This window comes from Coregonus lavaretus (assembly GCF_964263955.1).
Source record: "Coregonus lavaretus genome assembly, chromosome: 4".
In the NCBI taxonomy this organism is placed as follows: domain Eukaryota; kingdom Metazoa; phylum Chordata; class Actinopteri; order Salmoniformes; family Salmonidae; genus Coregonus; species Coregonus lavaretus.
The window spans coordinates 33101803-33126073 of record NC_139991.1 but is presented as its reverse complement, the minus strand read 5'-3'; the positions used below and the strand labels follow the sequence as shown (position 1 = coordinate 33126073).

Genomic DNA, 24271 nt, shown 5'->3' with positions numbered 1-24271 from the left:
GTTGTATTAGTAAAATCTACTCTGTATGTAGGCTTGTTATAGCCATTTGCGTTGCACAACCCCATCACGCAGAGGCTATATCCATATCAATAAATGAGACAAAACAAAATATTGATTAAGTCTTGGCTATAACCTGTCTTGAGCGAAATAGCCAATGGGTCCCAAATGGTTAAGACTATCTATAGCCTATTCTTATTGCCAGATCTGTTTTCCCTATCAGCCACTGCACGTGCTTCAACTATTTTGTAATTTTTTTTATTTAGAGGCTATATTTATAGACCTGTGAGCTAGGGTCTCTTTTTAAGGAGATCCGTATAATAAAAACAGTTATAAAACACAAATAGAGTTCTAAAATGATTCCACAAGACACCAGTACCCAAAATGATAGCCTAAATTGCAATGCCTACAAGTTGAAGGCCTATTTTTTATTTGGATAGGCCTAAATTAAACATTGGATTATTAAATTGATAGGCTAAAGAACTTTGGAGAATTTTGAATACACACATTGATTTCAATAAACAAATGGATGACTGTTCTATTCTCTTTGATTTAGTTCCTATTGCAACTCAGACAAATGACAATGGATGGCATACTGACTGACTGAACGGAATGAAGGATTAATTAAATGTTCAAATATGTTGGAATGACAAGTTGCACACATTATGCATGCTCTGCACTTTATTTGGCTAGTAGGCAAATAGCCTACAATAGGGTATAATTACTCTATGGCTGCATGTCTCCTGTAGTACATCTTCTGAGGCTGAGGGGTGCTTTTCCAAAGGCGCATGGTGTTGTGGTGCCGCATGGAAATCACAAGCTCTTCAACTGGGCAGCAGTGTCGTGATGGAGGGAATAGCCTATACGGAGACTTCCTAAGATCACTGCAACAGAGTTATTGTAAAGTGTGGGAATAAGTTTATGCCAGACTTAGCCTATGTTTAACCTCTCCCTTGTTCATTTCAAAATGCATAGGTTCATGAACCGATTCATATAAATCATGTCAAATTATTTTAAATTCATATTAACCCCTCCTACAGAATATGCTTTGTCAAGATTTTGAGTGATTAAATAAATATCAAAATATTCCAGTGGTCATACATAATTCATAGATACATTACATTTACATTTATGTCATTTAGAAGATGCTCTTATCCAGAGCGACTTACAGTTAGTGAGTGCATACATTTTCATACTGGCCCCCCGTGGGAATCAAACCCACAACCCTGGCGTTGCAAACACTCTACCAACTGAGCTACACAGGACCAGATACACCAAACATCTATTATTATTCTATGTTTTATTATTCCTGGTAGATACTACTGGTTATGATTGCAGACAGAGCCCAGAGAATGGGATGTTGCAATATTGAATTAGTCATATTTTGATACGGTGCGTGTATGGGGATGTCCACGTCACCCAGAGATATGCCCATGCTGTAGAGATACACCTAGTGGACTGAAACTTCACTGTTGTATGCATTATACAGCTAGTGCTATCTAGATTTGCGCTGGCAAACAAATCCATTGCATTAGCTACCTAAATGTGAAGTAAACTCAACTGAGGAGTAAAAGAGAATACCTCTTTCCGGTTTCCCTAACTTACTCGCGTAGCACTCCTCACAGGCCGTTCGGTGTACGTTTTTTTGGGGTTGTTGAGATTAAACTGCCAAAACTCTGAAAGGTATTATTGTACGTCAGAATTGCAACACAATATTTGTTCAAGCCCAAAATGTTAGTCCATAATCGTGACATGGTGTTTGTATGTTAACAGATTAGATTTTACATTTACTTTTCACGCATGGCTTTTCTTACAATCCTAACGATAAGTACGTTCAACCTTTTGGCAGGTGTCTCACTCCATATCCCCCGCCCACTTCGATTCCCTTCATTGAAATTGTAGTTGTTGACACAAACCGGTGCACCTGGCACCTACTACCATTCCCCATTCAAATGCACTTAAATACTTTGTCTTGCCCATTCACCCTCTGAATGGCACACATACACAATCCATGTGCCGTGTAGCTCAGTTGGTAGAGCATGGCGTTTGCAACGCCAGGGTTGTGGGTTTGATTCCCACGGGGGGCCAGTATGAAAATGTATGCACTAACTGTAAGTTGCTCTGGATAAGAGCGTCTGCTAAATGACTAAAATGCAATGTCTCAAGGCTTAAAAATCCTTCTTTAATCCTTCATCTACACTGATTGAAGTGGATTCAACAAGTGACATCAATAAGGGATCATGGCTTTCACCTGGTCAGCCTTATGGAAAGAGCAGGTGTTCTTCATGTTTTGTATAAGCAGTGTATATGGTCATTTTTAGATATACAGGGTAAAGTTGATAATTTCAAAACACGTAAAATACCCTGAGACTTCAAATCAAATTGAATTAGTCACATGCTTCGTAACAATGCAGAGAAGGAAAATAGAGATAATAGAAAAGTAAAATAAAAGTAACATATACACAATGAGTAACGATGACTTGGCTATATACATGGGGTACCAGTACTGAGTCGATGTGCAGGGGTACATATAACTGAATAAAGTGGCAGTAGCAGCAGTATAAGTGATAAGTGCAAAAACTGTAAATGCAGATAGTTAAAAAGTTAACCAAAGAGCTACCTGAACTAACTATTTAGCAGTCTTATGGTTTGGGATAGAAGCTGTTCGGGGTCCTGTTGGTTCCAGAATTAGTGCATCGGTACCTCTTGCCATGCGGTAGTAGTGAGCAGTCGAAGATTGGGTGGCTTGAGTCTTTGACCATTTTTCGGGGCCTTCCTCTGACGCCGCCTGTTATAGAGGTCCTGAATGGCAGGGAGCTCTGCCCCAGTGATGTACTGGGCCGCACGCACTACCCTCTGTACTGCCTTGTGTACTGTACTGCCTTGAGGCCATACCAAGCTGTAACGCAGCCAGTCAAGATGCTCTCAATGATGCGGCTGTATAACTTTTTATTAACGTCTACTGTACCTGGATGCCATCTCAAGGCTAGTTTCCGATAGGCCTTAAAATCAGTTGCGTCCCTTTTGACACAACACCTCGTAATTCTGAGTTCAAGCTGGTTCTGCTAGCTGAAATCCAGACTACTTGCCCTGTTGCTAATGTTGTTAGCTAAATTAGCTGGCTAGCTAAAAGGCTAAGCTAACAGTTCTCCACAAGTCCTCAAAACCAGAAAATCTGATTACAACCGTAACCTAATTTTAAGAATTAATATGGGCAGATTTAATAAAATTAATAGATTGTCCTCAGCTTGAACACCACCGCACATCGTGGACTCGTGTTATAACCACCGCACAATTATAGGTTAAAATTGCTGCCGATGCCTACACGCTCTAATATGACGTAATTTATTCTGGATTTATATGTACTTGCAATCCGGGTTCCTTGGGACGTCCCAACTCTGACATTACCAGGTTGAGGCTCAAAATATAAAAAGCCCACGGTTTAGGGTATGGACGTCCCAACGATTCCGAATAGAACTAAGCAAAGAAATGCTGTCGCTTAAATTCTGTTAATTGTGAATATCAATTAGGTGCCATCAACTTGTCCAGATAATTCTCAACATTTTAAATCCCATTTTGCTGTCGCCGGTACAACAATCTTGCTTGTTCATTGCTGAAGTTGTAAACAATACTAAGTCAAGACTAATTTAATACCAAGGTCCAATTAGGGTTTTTTCTTAACCGTGAGGAAAGGGTAGCTGGCGCATGTTATATAAATCACAAAGCTGTTTTATTTTTTGGCAGCTGAAACATTATAAAAAATTGAACCACATTGACATATTCCGAGACAGTCCTTCGAAGGTTGCTGGGGTAAACGGTCAATTAAACTCTGGGCAATCCTCCCACTTCACGGCCACAAACAAATTGTAAGGCTCTTTCCCAAATGGTCTTTACTCGCCTCCCTCTCAAAACATATTGGAGAAGAGCTAAGGTCTCTCCCCTTGGAACTCCAATGCGTTTTGAGAAATAAGCAACAAGAGAGGACAAGGAAAAGAGGATTTGAGGAAAGAAGAAATGAGAAAGCGCCTATGTAATCACTTCTCAGATGCGTTCTTCCAGAAGACCAAACAGTCTAGTCTAACGCTTCTGATTTCTCTGTCGTTTGAAAGCTTTGTGTTTGTTCTTCTTCACTACTTTCGCTGCGGGGGCCTCTAGCTCTATGTGGACTGGTCTCTCCTCGGCTGGCGTGGCGAACACGTCGTCCGTCACGTCCCTAGTCACCACCTCCTTGTTCTCCGTCCTCTTCAGTTTCTGGAGCTCCTTGACCATCTGTTTCTCTCTCAGCTTGGAGGCCGTGGCCATGCGGATCAGACGTCGATGCTGTGGGGAGGAGACAAATTATAAACCAGCACACAGTATATTGTTGCTCCCCAGTGCTTTATACATGCACCATGATAATATATAACATTGCGACATTGGGGGGGAATCAGAATTGGGTTGCCTTTGTAAACTCAGCCAAAATGTATCAACACAAAATGATCCGTTTCTTATTTTGTAATTGGACTATGGGTTCATTATGTCAGACCGCAATGATCTACTCAACTCCTGGTTTCACCAATCCAAATCTTATCGAGTTCCACTGGGGGTAAATTGAAAATATTACCGTGTTTGGAGACTCAAAGTGTGGGTTCTCGAAGAGTGTGGGGCCACCAAAGCTCCCCTGGAATATTTTGATGAGGTTCAAGACAAAGCGAGGTCCAATTTCTACCATTGACGCATCTTCCTCAATGATCTGTGGGACACAGAAATTAGTCGAAATGTATGATAAGTAACTTTGCATGTAGCCATTCAAGAACAGTAGCTACCTTTAAAACAATCAGATTATGTGTTTTATAAAAGTGCATTTAAAAATTATCTGAATATTCTCTTCCCAATGGAGTCACTCATGTTGGCCACATATGATCAAGATGGAGGGAACAAGCAAGTGAAACTCACCTGATAGTTTCTGAACCATATCCTGTTGTCTGTTACAGTGAACGTGAAGACGTGGTCCACAAAGGGTTGGCTTCTGGGGTGGTATTGAGGAGTTGAAAATGTCTACAAAAACAACAACGGAAGTGTCACTTCTGAACTGATCACATCACACGAGAAGCAAAACAAATAATTTCCCCTTTGAACAAATAATTACGCAGTAATGATAACGAAGCTAACCTGGATAAAGAGCTCCTTCAGCAGTGCATAATGGGGCTCCTTGTCAAATTGCTGTTGGAAAGAAAAGAAGCATGAACATAAAACTAAATTCATGAAATCGTGATGTGAGGCCCATATGAAGTAAGTTTCAAGTGGTTTGTAACACTAGAACATTTTGCCCATGACTGAATCTTCAGTACTCACAGGATCAAATGACAGCAGCGGTCTGGATCCTTTCAGGCAGTTCCCTGTCATTTTGAGTTCGGCGAGTGTGTGGACTACATAAAACAAAGGGGTAAAAAATTATTGCTTCGATTAAGAGCTTCATAGTAGCATTTCATTATTTTTCTGCCACTAGCTGTGGTGTCACAGTTGGTTGATGAGACAAATACCAATAATAAATATTGTCATGTCAAGGTGATGACACCCACCATTCTGAACCAAGAACTTTGCAGATGGTCCATGGGGAACATTTGCAACCCTAAAAGAAAATACAGACTCAATTCAAATCGTAAGGTTTTAAGAGACATGTCACTTTACAAAGAGATGGTTTAAAATGTTAGTGACACCTTTACTGATGTAAACCTAATGCTCACCACATGTAGAGGTCCTGCTTCTTCTTTGCTTCAAAGAATATGCATTTGTTGCAGTTCTTGATTTCACACACCTCGTTTATGACAAAGAGTTTGTCCTTTCTGTCCATTTTTGTGTCTGCAAGAGTAAAATCGTTTTTCCAGGGTTATAGCTAATAACTACATGAATTGAACAATATCACCAAACCACTCAAATAAGAAAACACAAATATGTAAATGGTAACAAACCTGCTTTAGTGTGTGGCATCATCGTCCTCAGGTCCTGCATCAAGTGTCGTGTTCTGAAGTTGATGCCTCTCGAAGAGAACACAAGAACTCGTTCTTTGTTTCTCCACTTGCCCTGGAAGACAAATCAATTTAATCAAAACATTGTTTCATAGCTGATAACTACTGTCCACTACAGTACATGTTGTTGGGTCGCTGTTTATATTACAACATAACTAGCTAGACAAATCAGCAACTTTTTCTAGACGGCAGTTAGCTAGCTACCAGTTAGCGTAGCCAGGCTTGCAGTGTTTTGCTAGCTATTTCATGTTTGACATGCACTTACCATTGACACGGGTGCTGGGACGCTGATTTCATTGTTTTGTTCAGTCTCTGTAATTTGAGGTTTCATTCCATTTTGTACAAATTTAACTTTCTTTGCTTTCACACCCGGCCCCTGTCCTCCACGTTTTCTCTTAAGCACCGACATTTTTGAGATTTGTGACGCGCAGGCGCACGACAGTGAACTAGGAAAAACGTGGGAGAAAAGCAAAATGGAAAACAGGCGCCATCTAGTGTAGCGGAGTTGTATTGAGAGAGCATTAGGGGCCTTCAGAAATAATTCACACCCCTTGACTTTTTCCAAATGTTGTTGTGTTACAGCCTGAATTTAAAATTGATTAATTTAGATTTTGTGTCACTGGCCTACACACAATACCCCATAATGTTGCAGATGATTGTTGACACATCAACCAGGATTAAGGGACAGGGTAATTTGTAACTTGTTTTGGTAACTTGTTTTGGTAATATTGGCTGTATTGGAGGGGGAGTGGTTTCACCTCTTTTTGGAGTGTTTAGAACCAGATTCTCAGGCTGAAGACTTGGCTCGACCATTGCTGCATGGAACGTGAGAGGTGGGTCAGTCACGAAAGAAGATGGCGTACACGGAAAAAAAGAAGAAAGCGGAACATATTATGAATAAATATGGAGGGGGGATTGCACACGCCTTCTAGAAGATCTGGTGAAGGAGAAGATGGCGGATAAGGAAAAAATGAGAAAAGTGGAAGATGTTTTGAGGGAATATTAAATGGAAGATCGCACAGAACTTTTGGAAGAGCTAGAGAAGGAAAGTGAACGTGACGAGAGTGAGGGTGAATTAATTGTGGTGGCAGGTTCAGTGATGACCGCCAAGAAGGAGCTGAGTGTAGAGGGAAGTGGTGTGTCTGTGACGCCCGCCGTTTGGTGCCATGCAGATCCAGTGTAGAATGTGGGGAAAAGTAGAAGACATTGTCTGTCCTGCTGAGTTTTGAGGTAGAGTCTTTGCCCGACAAGGTCAAGTTAGGAAATGTAAGTTATCCCATGAGAGCTTTTGTTCCGGAAATACTACGGTGGTTTATGGGCATGTTGCAGTAGTGTGCAGGAGGGAGATTTCAAGATGTGAGAAGTGTGCAGGAAGGCATGAGACGAAGGAATGGGTAGTATCGGTGGAGAAAGTTGTCTGTGTTAGCTGTGGGGGTGCCCATGGGGCTGGAGATCGGAGGTGTCTGGTGAGAGAAAGGTAGGTTGAGGTTGCCAGGGTTAGAGTAGTACAGAGTGTCTTATGCCGAAGCAGTGAAGAGAGTGGTAGAGGAGGATGGGTAGTTGAGTGGTAGTGTTCTATCCTCTCAGACCGTTGGTCTGGAGTAGGATTAGATAGGGTTAAATAGTGGAATGGGGTGGTGAGTTTTTTAAGGAGGGCTAATAGCTGGCAGGGCAATTTACATTTTCCCAATTTTGTATTACCATATCAAGAATTGAATGTAGGTAGGCCATGCATGGCCTCACACACCAGTACAGTAAAGATTTGGCATGGGTCCTCAGATCCTCAAAAAATTCTACAGCTGCACCATCGAGAGCATCCTGACTGGTTGCATCACCGCCTGGTATGGCAACTGCTTGGCCTCCGACCGCAAGGCACTACAGAGGGTAGTGCGTACGGCCCAGTACATCACTGGGGCCAAGCTTCCTGCCATCCAGGACCTCTATACCAGGCGGTGTCAGAGGAAGGCCCTCAAAATTGTCAAAGACTCCAGCCACCCTAGTCATAGACTATTCTCTCTGCTACCGCACGGCAAGCGGTACCGGAGTGCCAAGTCTAGGTCCAAAAGACTTCTCAACAGCTTCAACCCCCAAGCCATAAGACTCCTGAACAGCTAATCATTGCTACCCGGACTATTTGCACTGCCCCCCTCCCCCCCACCCCATCCTTTTTACGCTGCTGCTACTCTGTTAATTATTTATGCATAGTCACTTTAACTCTACCCACATGTACATATTACCTCAACTACCTCAACTAGCCGGTGCCCCCGCACATTGACTCTGCAACGGTACCCCCCTGTATATATAGCCTCCCGACTGTCACTTTATTTTACTTCTGCTCTTTTTTCTCTCAACACTTTTTTTGGTGTTGTTTTATTTTTACTTTTTTTGTAAAAAATAAATGCACTGTTGGTTAAGGGCTGTAAGTAAGCATTTCACTGTAATGTCTGCACCTGTTGTATTCGGCGCATGTGACCAATACAATTTGATTTGATTTGATTTGAGTAGGTGGCGGTGTATGCACCTAAAACTTGGATGCAATCCGCCAACCAAATCCTGAAGAAGAAGAAGAAGAAGAAGAAGAAGACGAGGACTTGGAGCACAATTAGCAGGAGAGCAATGGCGGAAGCCCTTCTTGATTCTATTGGCGCAAGTGAAGATAAAGGAAATGAGTGGAATACTGTAACATCTAAGAATTGAGCTAAAGTTCTAAATCAAGATAAGCCTCGGTATGATAATGCCTCATTCCTTGTTGAAGTGCGATTCATGAGCAAGGATGTTTTTTTGGGAAACCCGTTTGCGGTCACAAAGATGGTGAAGGATGCATTGGGAGAAGTGGAGTCAGTCAGAGTGACCAGGATGTTGATTTCATGTGTGTCAAAAGAAAAAGGGATGTACGCATGAAGTGGAATGCTAGGATTATCAGAGTAGGGCACCGATAAAAGGTGTGATATCTGGCATCTCAATGGATATTGAGGCATCATGGTTTAAGATGAACATGCCAGGAATAGTTGATTCCCGTCGCTTAACTCACACTCTAAATGGAAAGAAGGAGGATTTGTGACTTGTTTTGGTAATCAGTGTCTGTATGGGAGGGAGAGTGGTTTCTCATCTCCTAGGCAATCAGCAATTAGTACAGGGAGGCGTGCTCATGGCACAACGCCTCTCCCCTATTTGACCTAGATATTTTGTGTTTATGTATTGATATGTAGGCTATGTGTGCCATTTTTAAATTGATGTAGTTCTGTCCTTGAGCTGTTCTTGACTATTAATGTTCTGTAATATGTCATGTTTTGTGTGGACCCCAGGAAGAGTACCTGCTGCTTTCGCAACAGCTAATGGGGATTACCAAATACCTCTGCTTGGCAATTAGCAATTAGTGTTAGTACTTCAGTCTCCCCTGGTTTCTCAGCAGCAGCTGTAAGCGTCGATCATGTTGGCAAAACTAAGACCGCCGCCTAAACGAAGACGGTTCTGCCGAGTTGTTCTGCGCAGTTCTTCGAGGAAGGAAAGAGAGGAAGGCTCCACACCACTCTCTCACTTGAGTATCTTACCTACTTATTTTCTGATTATCTAATTTTGCTCTTTTTTGGCTTTGGCAACTATGTGTATTTTCTATAGCTGTTCGCTCCTCTCCCTGTAGGCTTTAGATGCTCCCCACCCCTTGACTGCAACCCTTCTAATTTAGTGTACCCTGCACGCACAACCCATGTGGAATTCCGGGTCTCTGGCAGCATTTGGAACTGCCGATCTGCGGTCAAGAACGTTCATCTCAGTCTACAGTATGCTGCCCTTTAGCCCTGACGGAAACATGGATCACCCCAGCTGCTCTCTTTTCATCGGACTACGTTTTCTCTCATAGTCCAAGAGCATCTGGTCGACAGGGTGGTGGCACAGGGCTATTCATTTCTCCTAACTGGAGATTTTCTCTTTTCTCCCTCTCTCACCTGTCTATCTCCTCATTTGAATTCCATGCTGTCACTGTCACTTGTCCACTCAAGCTTAACATTGTTGTCATCTACCACCCACCAGGTGCTCTTGGAGAGTTCCTCAGTGAGCTTGATACCTTGATAAGCTCATTTCCTGACGATAGCTCACCACTCTTCGTACTTTGCGATTTCAACCTCCCAACATTGGTCTTCGATTCATTTCTTTCCAACTCTCTTTCCCCTCCTTGCATCTTTTGACCTCACCCTTTCCCAATCCCCTCCAACTCACAAGGCAGGCAATATGCTTGACCTCCTCTTTACAAGAGGCTGTTTGCCTACTAATCTCGCTGCAACCCCCCTCCAGGTCTCTGATCACGACTTTGTTTCCTTTTCTGTCTCCCTTTCCTCCAACCCTAGCCACTTAGCCCCTACCCAGATGGTCATGCGCCATCGCAATCCTCTCTCACTACTCTCTCCTCTTCTATAATCTCTCCCTTCTGCTAAAACCTTTTCTATCCTGTCTCCTGATTCTGCCTCTTTCACCCTACTCTCCTCCCTGTTCGCATCCTATGACTTGCACTGTCCCCTTTCCTCCCGGCCGGCTCTCCCCTCCTGCTCCGTGGCTGAGTGACTCATTGCGAGCTTACAGAACAGGGCTGCGGGCAGCTGAGCAAAAATGGAGGAAAACTGAACTTCCGGAGGACCTATCATCCTTTCACTCCCTCCTTTCTATCTTCTCTTCCTCTGTATCCACTGCTAAAGCCACTTTCTATCACTCTACATTTCAAGCTTCCGCCTCTAACCCTAGGAATCTATTTTCCCCCTGCTTAATCCTCCACCCTCTCCTCCTCCCTCTCTGCGAATGACTTTGTCAACCACTTTCGCTCCTCATTCACAGCCTATTGAGTCCACTGGTCCCACTCACACAGAACTACCCTACGCCTTGACGTCTTTCTCCCCTCTCTACAGAATAAATCATGCGACTAGTGAGGTCTGGCCGCCCGACAACCTGCCCGCTCGACCCCATCTCCTCCGCCCTTCTCCAGACCATCTCTGAAGACCTTCTCACTTCCCTCATCAACTCATCCCTGAACACTGGTTGCGTCCCGTCTGACTTCAAAATGTCCCGAGTGGCTCACCTCCTCAAGAAACCAACACTCGACTCATCTGATGTCAAAAACGATAGACCTGTATCCCTTCTTTATTTTCTTTACAAAACACTTGAGCATGCTGTCTCTGATCAACTCTATCTTTATCTCTCTCAGAACAATCTTCTTGACCCTAACCAGTCAGCCTTCAAGATGGGTCACTCAACCGAGACTGCTCTTCTCTGTGTCACGGAGGCTCTCCGCACTGCCAAAGATGACTCTCTCTCCTCTGTTCTCATCCTCCTAGATCTATCCACTGCTTTCGACATCGTGAACCATCAGATCCTCCTCTCCACCCTCTCAGGGCTGGGCGTCTCAGCCTCTGCACACTCTTGGATTGCACCCTACCTGGCAGGCCGCTCCTACCATGTGATGTGGAGAGGATCTGTGTCTGCACCACGTACTTTCACTATTCTCACGAGCTCTGGTGTCCCCCAGGGCTCATTTCTAGGCCCTCTCCTCTTCTCTCTATCCACAAAGTCACTCGGCTCTGTCAGCTGTTCTCTCCTATCATTGCTATTCGGAAGACACTCAACTACTTTTCTCCTTCCCCCCTTCTGACACCCAGGTGGTGACACGCATCTCTGTGTGCTTGGCAGATATCTCAGCTTGGATGTCGGCCCAGCACCTCAAACTCAACAAGACGGAGCTGCTCTTCCTCCCGGAGAAGGCCTGCCCGCTCCATGACCTCTCCATCACGGTTGACAACTCCAGTGTCGGCCTCCCAGAGTGCAAAGAACCAGGACTGGTGCCAACATTTGATCTCCATAGGGGGGCAAGTTATTTTTTTTCATGGGACCTCCTATGTGGATACAGAAATTAATTGTTCAATAAATTGTATTCGTGAAGTGCCTTCGTTACAACTATGAAACAAAGTATTGGTGTTGGAACCCGATACAAGCTTCTTTTTATAACAACAAAATAATAATAAATATACCAAACACCAAGATGCACAGTCAAATGACAAAAACGTCAATAGCCTAAACATCATTACAAGCGCCAAGTGTGCTTGATAATAGTGAAACTCATCATAAAAGCAATAATGGCATTGTAAATATAAGTGTTGATATGACAGCAGTCTAAAAGTCAATTATCAGTTGGTGCATGTCACAAAGCCTAAACAACGAAAGCTGTTGTGCGTTGCTGATTTTATTTCTTGCTTGAGCGGTAGGGCCTGCTCCCTCAGTGATGACATTTTGTGCTGTTAATAGCCCATAGAATTCTCACCGGCTTATTCTATTCTAAACAGTGCCGTCCTCTCTCCTGTCGCACCGTTTCATTTGGTGGTGGCCTGGGCACCTGCTCAGTGCAAAGTTATGGCTTTTTGCGCTTAGGCCTCGGAGGTTTAGGTTCATGTTGAGGCTCAGAATCAGAAGGATACTCATCAGAGATGTCATCATAATTCATTTCTTCCCCACCATCGGAGTCGTTTTCATGCAGAGTTTGTAGCAACACTAACGAGTGCATCCATTAGACTTGTTCTTCTTGCCATTGTAAATTATTCACACTCTCACTGTGTACTCCAAGTACACCAGAGTAGACTGAGTACATAACATTTTGAGATTATAATTAGGATCGATCAATACAATAGAATGGCCCGCCCTGTTCTTCATTCACAGTTGGCGATTACATAATTATGCATCGTTCGCTTCCCCTCGCTCTCAACTCAACCATTCTCCCCCATCATACTTCATTTATTTCATCTCCTATTATTATATCGCACAGTAGTCCAAAATAGCATCCGATCTACTGAAACAGCACCTTTCTGTTTTACAATATGTAGCCCTATGTATCTGATGTGGTCTGGCAAAAAAAAGAATGTCAACATACAGTGGGGAGAACAAGTATTTGATACACTGCCGATTTTGCAGGTTTTCCTACTTACAAAGCATGTAGAGGTCTGTCATTTTTATCATATGTGCACTTCAACTGTGAGAGACGGAATCTAAAATCCAGAAAATCACATTGTATGATTTTTATGTAATTAATTTGCATTTTATTGCATGACATAAGTATTTGATCACCTACCAACCAGTAAGAATTCCGGTTCTCACAGACCTGTTAGTTTTTCTTTAAGAAGCCTTCCTGTTCTCCGCTCACTACCTGTATTAACTGCACCTGTTTGAACTCGTTACCTGTATAAAAGACACCTGTCCACACACTCAATCAAACAGACTCCAACCTCTCAACAATGGCCAAGACCAGAAAGCTGTGTAAGGACATCAGGGATAAAATTGTAGACCTGCACAAGGCTGGGATGGGCTACAGGACAATAGGCAAGCAGCTTGGTGAGAAGGCAACAACTGTTGGCGCAATTATTTGAAAATGGAAGAAGTTCAAGATGACGGTCAATCACCCTCGGTCTGGGGCTCCATGGAAGATCTCACCTTGTGGGGCATTAATAATCATGTGGAAGGTGAGGGATCAGTCCAGAACTACACGGCAGGACCTGGTCAATGACCTGAAGAGAGCTGGGACCACAGTCTCAAAGAAAACCATTAGTAACACATTACGCCGTCATGGATTAAAATCCTGCAGCGCACGCAAGGTCCCTCTGCTCAAGCCAGTGCATGTCCAGGCCCGTCTGAAGTTTGCCAATGACCATCTGGATGATCCAGAGGAGGAATGGGAGAAGGTCATGTGGTCTGATGAGACAAAAATAGAGCTTTTTGGTCTAAACTCCACTCGCCGTGTTTGGAGGAAGAAGAAGGATGAGTACAACCCCAAGAACACCATCCCAACCGTGAAGCATGGAGGTGGAAACATCATTCTTTGGGGATGCTTTTCTGCAAAGGGGACAAGACGACTGCACCGTATTGAGGGGAGGATGGATGGGGCCATGTATCGCGAGATCTTGGCCAACAACCTCCTTCCCTCAGTAAGAGCATTGAAGATGGGTCGTGGCTGGGTCTTCCACCATGACAACGACCCGAAACACACAGCCAGGGCAACTAAGGAGTGGCTCCGTAAGAAGCATCTCAAAGTCCTAGAGTGGCCTAGCCAGTCTCCAGACCTGAACCCAATAGAACATCTTTGGAGGGAGCTGAAAGTCCGTATTGTCCAGCGACAGCCCCGAAACCTGAAGGATCTGGAGAAGGTCTGTATGGAGGAGTGGGCCAAAATCTCTGCTGCAGTGTGTGCAAACCTGGTCAAGACCTACAGGAAACGTATGATCTCTGTAATTGCAAACAAAGGTTTCTGTACCAAATATTAAGTAATGCTTTTCTGGTGTATCAAATACTTATGTCATGCAATAAAATGCAAATTAATTACTTAAAAATCATACAATGTGATTTTCTGGATTTTTGTTTTAGATTCCGTCTCTCACAGTTGAAGTGTACCTATGATAAAAATGACAGACCTCTACATGCTTTGTAAGTAGGAAAACCTGCAAAATCGGCAGTGTATCAAATACTTGTTCTCCCCACTGTATGTCCAGACAGCATCAGATACATCGACTACACATACTGAGACACAGAGGTGCTGTTTCGCTTGCTTGGATCGTTCTGTCGGCATGCATCTCGGTCAAATAAATTATCAATATTTAAATATTTTATTTTGAAGGGCAAGAAGGTACGGTATGGCCCATAACTCCAGCCTGATCCTGGACATCAAAGCAGTGACTCGCTCCTGCAGGTTCATGCTCTACAACATCCGTAGAGTGCGACCCTACCTCACACAGGAAGTGGTGCAGGTCCTAATCCAGGCATTTATCATCTCCCGTCTGGACTACTGTTACTCGCTGTTGGCTGAGGTCCCCACTTGTGCCATCAAACCCCTGCAACTTATCCAGAACGCTGCAGCCTGCCTGGTTTTCAACCTTCCCAAGTTCTCCCATGTCACCCCGCTCCTCCGCATACTCCACTGACTTCCAGTCGAAGCTCGCATCCACTACAAGACCATGATGCTTGGCATCCACTACAAGACCATGATGCCCCCCCCCCCCCCCCCAAACCCGAGTACTCCGTTCTGCCACATCTGGTCTCTTGGCCCTCCCACCCCTACGGGAGGGTAGCTCCCGCTCAGCCTAGTCCAACCTCTTGTCTGTCCTGGCACCCCAATGGTGGAACCAGCTTCCCCCTGAAGCTAGGATAGCAGAGTCTATGCCCATCTTCCGAAGGCACCTGAAACCCTACCTCTCCAAAGAGTATCTTAAATAATCCCCCTCCTCACCAAAAAAAGACACTTGCACTTGAAAGAACGACCCCCCCCCCCCTTCTAGCTCTGACTTTGCTGATAACTACTTTATTGAGGAAAAGTGTACTTACTATGCCTGTGATACTGTATGTGGCTGTCCCACCTAGCTATCTTAAGATGAATGCACTAAGTCGCTCTGGATAAGAGCATCTGCTAAATGACTAAAATGTAAATGTCAAAGTGGAATTATGTTTGTAGAAATCTTTACAAATTAATTAAATGAAAAGCTGAAATGTCTTGAGTCAATAAGTATTCAACCCCTTTGTTATGGCAAGCCTAAATAAGTTCAGGAATAGAAATGTGCTTAACAAGTTCCATGGACTCACTCTGTGTGCTATAATAGTGTCTAACATGGTTTTTTAATGGCTACCTCATTTCTGTACCCCACACATACAATTATATGTAAGGTCCCTCAGTCGAGCAGTGAATTTCAAACACAGATTCAACCACAAAGACCAGGGTGGTTTTCCAGTGCTTCACAAAGAAGGGCACCTATTGGTAGATGGGTAAAGAAAAAAAGACATTGAATATCCCTTTGAGCATGGTGAAGTTATTAATTACACTTTGGATGGTGTATCAATACACCCAGTCACTACAAAGATACAGGCGTCCTTCCTATCTCAGTTGCCAGAGAGGACGGAAACCGCTCAGGGATTTCACCATGAGCCCAATGGTGACTTTAAAACAGTTACAGAGTTTGTTGGCTGTGATCGGAGAAAACTGAGGATGGATCAGCAACATTGTAGTTACTCGACAATACTAACCTAATTGACAGAGTGAAAAGAAGGAAGCCTGTACAGATTAAAAATATTCTAAAACATGCATCCTGTTTGCAATAAGGCACTAAAGTAATACTGATAAAAATGTGGCAAAGCAATTCACTTTTTGTCCTGAATACAAAATATTATGTTTGGGGCAAATCCAATACAACACATTACTGAGCACCACTCTCCATATTTTCAAGCATAGTGGTGGCTGCATCATGTTATTGGTATGCTTGTAATCGTCAAGGACTGGGGAGTTTTTCAGGATAAAAAAGAAACGGAATGGAGCTAAGCACAGGCAAAATCTTAGAGGAAAACCTTGTTCAGTCTGCTTTCTTCCAGACACTGGGAGATTAATTCATCTTTCAGCAGGGCAATAACCTAAAACACAAGGCCAAATCTATACTGGAGTTGCTTACCTAGAAGGCAGTGAATGTTCCCGAGTCACCAAGTTACAGTTTTTACCTAAATCTACTTGTAAATCTATGGCAAGACCTGCAAAAATTGCAAAAATTGCAAAAAACAAATTTGACAGAGCTTGAAGAATTTTGAAAAGAATAATGGGAAAATATTGCACAATCCAGCTGTGGAAAGCTCTTAGAGACTTACCCAGAAAGACTCACAGCTGTAATCGCTGCCAAAGGTGTTTCTACAAAGTATTGACTAAGGTGTGAATACTTATGTAAGTGAGATATTTCTGTATTTCATTTTTAATACATTTGCTACAATTTCTAAAAACATGTTTTCACTTTGTCATTATGGGGTATTGTGTGAAGATGGGTGAGGAACAAAAATCTATTTTAGCCATTTTGAATTCAGGCTGTAAAACAACAACGTGGAATAAATCAAGGGGTATGAATACTTTCTGAAAGCACTGTAGAAGAGGCCACTACTAACTATTACAGAAAGTCCATTTACAATTTTGAACAAAAATCTAAGAATACTTTCACAAGGTTTTGGGAGAGCACAGAGCAGCATTGATTCAGATAAATTAACATAAACAATCATGTACACAGCCAACACTATTTACAAATAACACAGTCGAGAAATGCAGCCCAAATAACATGGCCAAGTGAGAAAGAAAGTATTTATTGAGTATAATGATAAATATTTGAATCGTTTTTTCAGATTGTACAAGGAATTCCTGCTACTCTTCTTCAACCTCCTCATTCGAACAGCAGTACTATTCCACAAAGCAGATCTGTCCGTCATCGTTCCTGACCAGGTACTGTAGAGACAGGAACCCTCGGCTGTCTGTCCTCACTGAGACCTTACTGGACAGTTCCAGGGCCTTGGTGGAATACTTCAGCAGGGACATCTTGTACCTGGCAGAGGGACAGCTGGAGAGGACAGCAGCAAAGTGACTATCCAGTTAGCATGTACACTACATGACCAAAAGTATGTGGACACCTGTTCGTCGAACATCTCATTCCAAAATGATGGGTATTAATATGGAGTTGGTCTATCCTTTGCTGCTATAACAGCCCCCACTCTTCTGGGAAGGCTTTCCGCTAGATGTCGGAACATTGCTTGACGGTGTAGGCCGTCATTGTAAATAAGAATTTGTTCTTAACTGACTTGCCTAGTTAAATAAAGGTAAAATAAATAAAATAAAATAAATTGCTGCAGGGACTTCCATCCATTCTGCCACAAGAGCACTAGTGAGGTCGGGCACTGATGTTGGGGGCGATTACGCCTGGCTCGCAGTCGGCGTTCCAATTCATCCCAAATGTGGTCGATGGGGTTGAGGTCAGGGTTCTGTGCAGGCCAGTCAAGTTCTGCCACACCGATCAACAAAAAACATTTCTGTATTGACCTCGCTTTGTGCACGGGGGCATTCTCATGCTGAAACAGGAAAGGGCCTTCCCCAAACTGTTGCCGCAAAGTTGGAAGCACAGAATCGTCTAGAATGTCATTTTATGCTGAAGCGTTAACATTTCCCTTCACTGGAACTAAGGGGCCGAGCCCAAACCATGAAAAACAGCCCCAGGCCATTATTCCTCCTCCACCAAACTTTACAGTTGGCACTATGCATTGGGGCAGGTAGCGTTCTCCTGCCATCCGCCAAACCCAGATTCGTCCATCGGACTGCCAGATGGTAAAGCGTGATTCATCATTACGGAGAACGTGTTTCCACTGCTTCAGAGTCCAATGGCGGCGGGATTTATACCACTCCAGCTGAAGCTTGGCATTGCGCATGGTGATCTTAGGCTTGAATGCGGCTACTCGGCCATGGAAACCCATTTCATGAAGCTCCCGACGAACAGTTATTGTGCTGACGTTGCTTCCAGAGGCAGTTTGGAACTCGGTAGTGAGTGTTGCAACCGAGGACAGATGATTTTTACGCGCCACACGTTTCAGCACTCGTTTGTCCCGTTCTGTGAGCTTTTGTATATAGAGTGCATTCGGAAATTATTCAGACCCCTTCACTTTTTCCACATTTTGTTACGTTACAGCCTTATTCTAAAATGGATACAATTGTTTTTTCCCCTCATCAATCTACACACAATACCCCGTAATGACAAAGCAAAAACAGGTTTGCAAATGTATTTCTTTTTAAATACAGAAATATCACATTTACATAAGTATTCAGACCCTTTACTCAGTACTTTGTTGAAGCACCTTTGGCAGAGATTACAGCCTCAAGTCTTCTTGGATATGACACTACAAGCTTGGCACACCTGTATTTGGGGAGTTTCTCCCATTCTTCTCTGCAGATCCTCTCAAGTTCAAGGGGAGTGTCGCTGCACAGCTATTTTCAGGTCTCGAGATGTTCAATTTCACTGGCTAGGCAACTCAAGGACATTCAGAGACTTGTCCCAAAGCCACTCCTGCGTTGTCTTGGCTGTGTGCTTAGGGTCGTTGTCCTCTTGTAAGGTAAACCTTCGCCCCAGTCTGAGGTCCTGGGCGCTCTGGAATAGGTTTTCATCAAGGCTCTCTTTGTACTTTGCTCCGTTCATCTTTCCCTTGATCCTGACTAGTTTCCCAGTCCCTGCTGCTGAAAAACATCCCCACAGCATGATGCTGCCACCACCAAGCTTCACCGTAGGGATGGTGCCAGATTTCCTCCAGACGTGACACTTGGCATTCAGGCCAAAGAGTTAAATCTTGGTTTCATCACACTAGAGAATCTTGTTTCTCATGGTCTGAGAGTCCTTTAGGGGCCTTTTGGCAAACTCCAAGAGGGCTGTCATGTGCCTTTTACTGAGGAGTGGGTTCGTTCTGGCCACTCTACCATACAGGCCTGATTGGTGGAGTGCTGCAGAGATGGTTGTCCTTCTGGAAGGTTATCCCATCTCCACAGAGGAACTTTGGAGCTCTGTCAGAGTGACCATCGGGTTCTTGGTCAACTAAATGACCAAGGCCCTTCTCCCCCGATTGCTCACTTTGGTCAGGCGGCCAGCTCTAGGAAGATTCTTCCCCAGATCTGTGCCTCGACACAATCCTGTCTCGGAGCTCTACGGACAATTCCTTCGACCTCATGGCTTGGTTTTTGCACTGTCAGCTGTGGGACCTAGACAGGTGTGTGCTCAATTTCGTGTCTCATAGCAAAGGGTCTGAATACTTATGTAAATAAGGTATTTCTGTTTTACATCTTTTAAAAATTTGCAAACATTTATAAAAACCTGCTTTCGCTTTGTCATTATGGGGTATTGTGATGAGGACTATTTTTTATTTCATCCATTTTAGAATAAGGCTGTAATGTAACAAAATGTGGAAAAAGTCAAGGTGTCTGAATACTTTCCAAATGCACTGTGTAGTGTACTTCAAAACCATAATTACCCCCAGTGAAAGCTATACCCTCCAAGAGTGGGCAACCAGCAAAAATATACATAATTGAGTAAATGCATCTCATGCCATCTTCAAATGCACATTTCTTGATTACTTTCTTTTGTAAGATTTTATTTTATTTTTCAAACAATATGAACATATACAGACAAAAGACATCAAATAACATTTTATTGGTCACATACACATATTTATCAGATGTTAGTGCGGGTGTAGTGAAATGCTTGTGTTCCTAGCTCCAACAGTACAGTAAGATCTAACAATTCACAACAATACACACCAATCTAAAAGTAAAATAATGGAATTAAGAAATATATAAATATTAGGTCGAGCAATGTCGGAGTGGCATTGACTAAAATACAGTAGAATACATATATGTAGGGGGGGAGGGGAGGGGGGGGGGGGGGTACACACCTTCAATATGTACCCATTGTTCCTCTTTAGTTAATTTTACAATACAGTGGGGGGAAAAAGTATTTAGTCAGACACCAATTGTGCAAGTTCTCCCACTTAAAAAGATGAGAGAGGCCTGCAATTTTCATCATAGGTACACGTCAATTATGACAGACAAAATGAGAAAAAAAAATCCAGAAAATCACATTGTAGGATTTTTAATGAATTTATTTGCCAATTATGGTGGAAAATAAGTATTTGGTCAATAACAAAAGTTTCTCAATACTTTGTTATATACCCTTTGTTGGCAATGACACAGGTCAAACGTTTTCTGTAAGTCTTCACAAGGTTTTCACACACTGTTGCTGGTATTTTGGCCCATTCCTCCATGCAGATCTCCTCTAGAGCAGTGATGTTTTGGGGCTGTCGCTGGGCAACACAGACTTTCAACTCCCTCCAAAGATTTTCTATGGGGTTGAGATCTGGAGACTGGCTAGGCCACTCCAGGACCTTGAAATGCTTCTTACGAAGCCACTCCTTCGTTGCCCGGGCGGTGTGTTTGGGATCATTGTCATGCTGAAAGACCCAGCCACGTTTCATCTTCAATGCCCTTGCTGATGGAAGGAGGTTTTCACTCAAAATCTCACGATACATGGCCCCATTCATTCTTTCCTTTACAAAGATCAGTCGTCCTGGTCCCTTTGCAGAAAAACAGCCCCAAAGCATGATGTTTCCACCCCCATGCTTCACAGTAGGTATGGTGTTCTCTGGATGCAACTCGGCATTCTTTGTCCTCCAAACACGACGAGTTGAGTTTTTACCAAAAAGTTATATTTTGGTTTCATCTGACCATATGACATTCTCCCAATCCTCTTCTGGATCATCCAAATGCACTCTAGCAAACTTCAGATGGGCCTGGACATGTACTGGCTTAAGAAGGGGGACACGTCTGGCACTGCAGGATTTGAGTCCCTGGCGGTGTAGTGTGTTACTGATGGTAGGCTTTGTTACTTTGGTCCCAGCTCTCTGCAGGTCATTCACTAGGTCCCCCCGTGTGGTTCTGGGATTTTTGTTCACCGTTCTTGAGATCATTTTGACCCCACGGGGTGAGATCTTGCGTGGAGCCCCAGATCGAGGGAGATTATCAGTGGTCTTGTATGTCTTCCATTTCCTAATAATTGCTCCCACAGTTGATTTCTTCAAACCAAGCTGCTTACCTATTGCAGATTCAGTCTTCCCAGCCTGGTGCAGGTCTACAATTTTGTTTCTGGTGTCCTTTGACAGCTCTTTGGTCTTGGCCATAGTGGAGTTTGGAGTGTGACTGTTTGAGGTTGTGGACAGGTGTCTTTTATAATGATAATAAGTTCAAACAGGTGCCATTAATACAGGTAATGAGTGGAGGACAGAGGAGCCTCTTAAAGAAGAAGTTACAGGTCTGTGAGAGCCAGAAATCTTGTTTGTTTGTAGATGACCAAATACTTATTTTCCACCATAATTTGCAAATAAATTCATAAAAAATCCTACAATGTGATTTTCTGGATATTTTTTCTCAATTTGTCTGTCATAGTTGACGTGTACTTATGATGAAAATTACAGGCCTCTCTCATCTTTTTAAGTGGGAGAACTTGCACAATTGGTGGCTGACTAAATACTTTTTTTCCCCACTGTATGTTGCAAGTAAAAGCCTTGGGTAAAAAGTAAAAGGCAAGTAAAAGCCTTGGGTGGCGAGGTGATACAATTCCAGGTCTGGAAGGTTAAAACCACCGTCAGACTTAGGGAGATGTAAAACTTTCCTTTATATTCTGAGATGTATTTAACCATATAAAGTCTTATGGCAGAGTATACTTTTTTAAAGAATGTCTTCGGTGGGGTAATTGGTATTACCGAAAATAAATATAGAAACATTGGGAGCCATGCCATTCTAAAGATGTTTATTCTACCTGTAAGATTTATGGGAAGATTCCATTTTAATTAGATCTGTGTAGTGTCTGAACAATTTATGACTTTGCTGACGGTTGCAAATGGTCTTAGAGGATGTTGACTCAGCTTGAGAAAGCATCTGGAGAGTATTTCTATAGGGGCATCCTAAAACAGAGGAAGTCTGTTAGGTGGAGTCCTGGGATTGGTCTGTAGGGGAAAACACCCATATGAGGTTACATAGGATATATATACTATGGTTTGGGACAAAGGAGGGGAGAATAACATATTAGAGATTGGGACCGGTTATTCTCCAGATGTCTGCAGACGTCTGTAAATTGACGCTGAACTCTTTTGATATAATAAACCTTTATAATCAAAGTACAGTGTCCGCGGATTCCTTGTTCTCACAGCATCTCAGCATCGTTTTCTCGACACTACATTAATGGCGACGAGGTATTTGGGTCGTGTTGCGTCTTTTCTCAGCGTTCCATTCAGGGACGCCGAGCTGACTCTCGCTCCAGAGTCCGGCAGATAAGGGTGAGTTTTCTCACCACTTTGGGCACTGGTCAGTTCGTGTGTCTGCGTGTGTGTGCGTTGAATGAATGCACCGTTAAGAACTTGCGTGTTTGCTTTGCTGTTATTTGCTGTGGGATAAGAGTCTGTTCTAAATTTCTAAATTTGTTTGCGTTGAAAGCAACACAAACAGGGGGGAGTGTCTATAGGATTGATAATACTGGACACAGGGATATTTTGCTTGAATAAAATTCAAAAAGAATAGAATGAAGGAAGGAAAGGCCAGGAACTAAGGAAAAATGTATACAAATTATGACATCGCAAATCTATGGCAAGCCCTCAAACGAGGCGATCATTAGGATGGGCCGAAAATCCTGAAATCTCACTGGGTTGGTTTTAGGTCAGTTCAGGGAACTGGAGATTGTGGTAGATACATTCGGTTGCAAGTTACCGCTGGACTTATAGTTGACGAGGTATATGTTCGATGTAACCGCTCATTGAATATCCGCGAACTCGAGGTAGCAGAAATGTAGGAACAAGGAAAAAACGGCGCGATGGTAGTAGCATGCTTTAGAGGTCCGTAGCAATGGACATAAGCCTCTTAAACTGTGTGTGTGTGTGTGTGTGTGTGTGTGTGTGGAAGAGAGTAGGATTTGTGTTCTATGTTTTGTGTTGGTTTGTGAGTTCTGTTAAGTTTTACTGTTTGTCTGTGTTGGGGAAATAACGGAGGGATAGCTGGTCTGTCTACTTTCTGTTGTTTAGCTTGGAGAGAGCTGCTTGGGAGCTCTTCTCACTCTGAAATCGCATTGGTGAATGAACTACGCATGCGTGTGATTTTCTGAGTTTAGAGTTACGTAGAGCAAATATGCCACTCCCCTGCCTGCACTGAGCTGCTGGGAGACGCAGACTCAGAGCAGACAGAGAAGGAGGGGGAGACTTACACACGAATAAAGTGTTCTGTTTGTTAAATCGGCTGTTGTTTAACGATGAAACTATTTGATTGAGATCTATTGAATTGATAAATTAGAGATATGTTGACGGATTAAAAATAAATAAAATAAAATGTTATTGAGCTATTTATACTATTCCTGAAATCGCATTGGTGAATGAACTACGCATGCGTGTGATTTTATGAGTTTAGAGTTACGTAGAGCAAATATGCCACTCCCCTGCCTGCACTGAGCTGCTGGGAGACGCAGACTCAGAGCAGACAGAGAAGGAGGGGGAGACTTACACACGAATAAAGTGTTCTGTTTGTTAAATCGGCTGTTGTTTAACGATGAAACTATTTGATTGAGATCTATTGAATTGATAAATTAGAGATATGTTGACGGATTAAAAATAAATAAAATAAAATGTTATTGAGCTATTTATACTATTCCTGAGTTAAGCTGTTTGCTTATTTTTTAGAAAGAATGTGAACAGAGGAGTATTGCATGGTTGAAATAACCCAGTGAGTGCATAAAATACTAAATTCTTGTCTGTTCTTTGTTCTTCTGTGATATGAGAGACGATGAGGAGGAGACAGAGAGAGAGAGGAGGTGCTGACAAGTGCATAACGCGACAGGGTGTGCTGCAACGGATCAAGTCAAATCAAGGCTAGTACTGTTCTATTC

At 43.1% G+C, this 24271-nt stretch overlaps 1 protein-coding gene and 1 pseudogene across 2 annotated transcripts in view; both read right to left on the bottom strand.

The window, feature by feature from the left end:
• Nucleotides 1-3711: 3711 nt before the first annotated feature.
• Nucleotides 3712-6414, bottom strand: LOC311127889 (ribosome biogenesis protein BRX1 homolog; the record flags this gene model as incomplete). The annotated part of the gene is made up of 9 exons (XM_084159787.1): nt 3712-4317; nt 4601-4729; nt 4933-5034; nt 5149-5199; nt 5332-5405; nt 5559-5608; nt 5724-5838; nt 5949-6060; nt 6271-6414. The coding sequence occupies 9 exons, from the start codon at nt 6412-6414 to the stop codon at nt 4075-4077; spliced, it is 1020 nt and encodes a 339-aa protein (XP_084015913.1). The 3' UTR covers nt 3712-4074.
• A 10773-nt stretch (nt 6415-17187) lies between these two features.
• Nucleotides 17188-24271, bottom strand: part of LOC311127309 (cell cycle checkpoint protein RAD1-like) — a 28882-nt pseudogene continuing 21798 nt past the window's right edge. The window contains exon 7 of the transcript in view: nt 17188-17365. The product of the transcript in view is annotated as a cell cycle checkpoint protein RAD1-like (transcript). The remainder of the gene's footprint in view (nt 17366-24271) is intronic.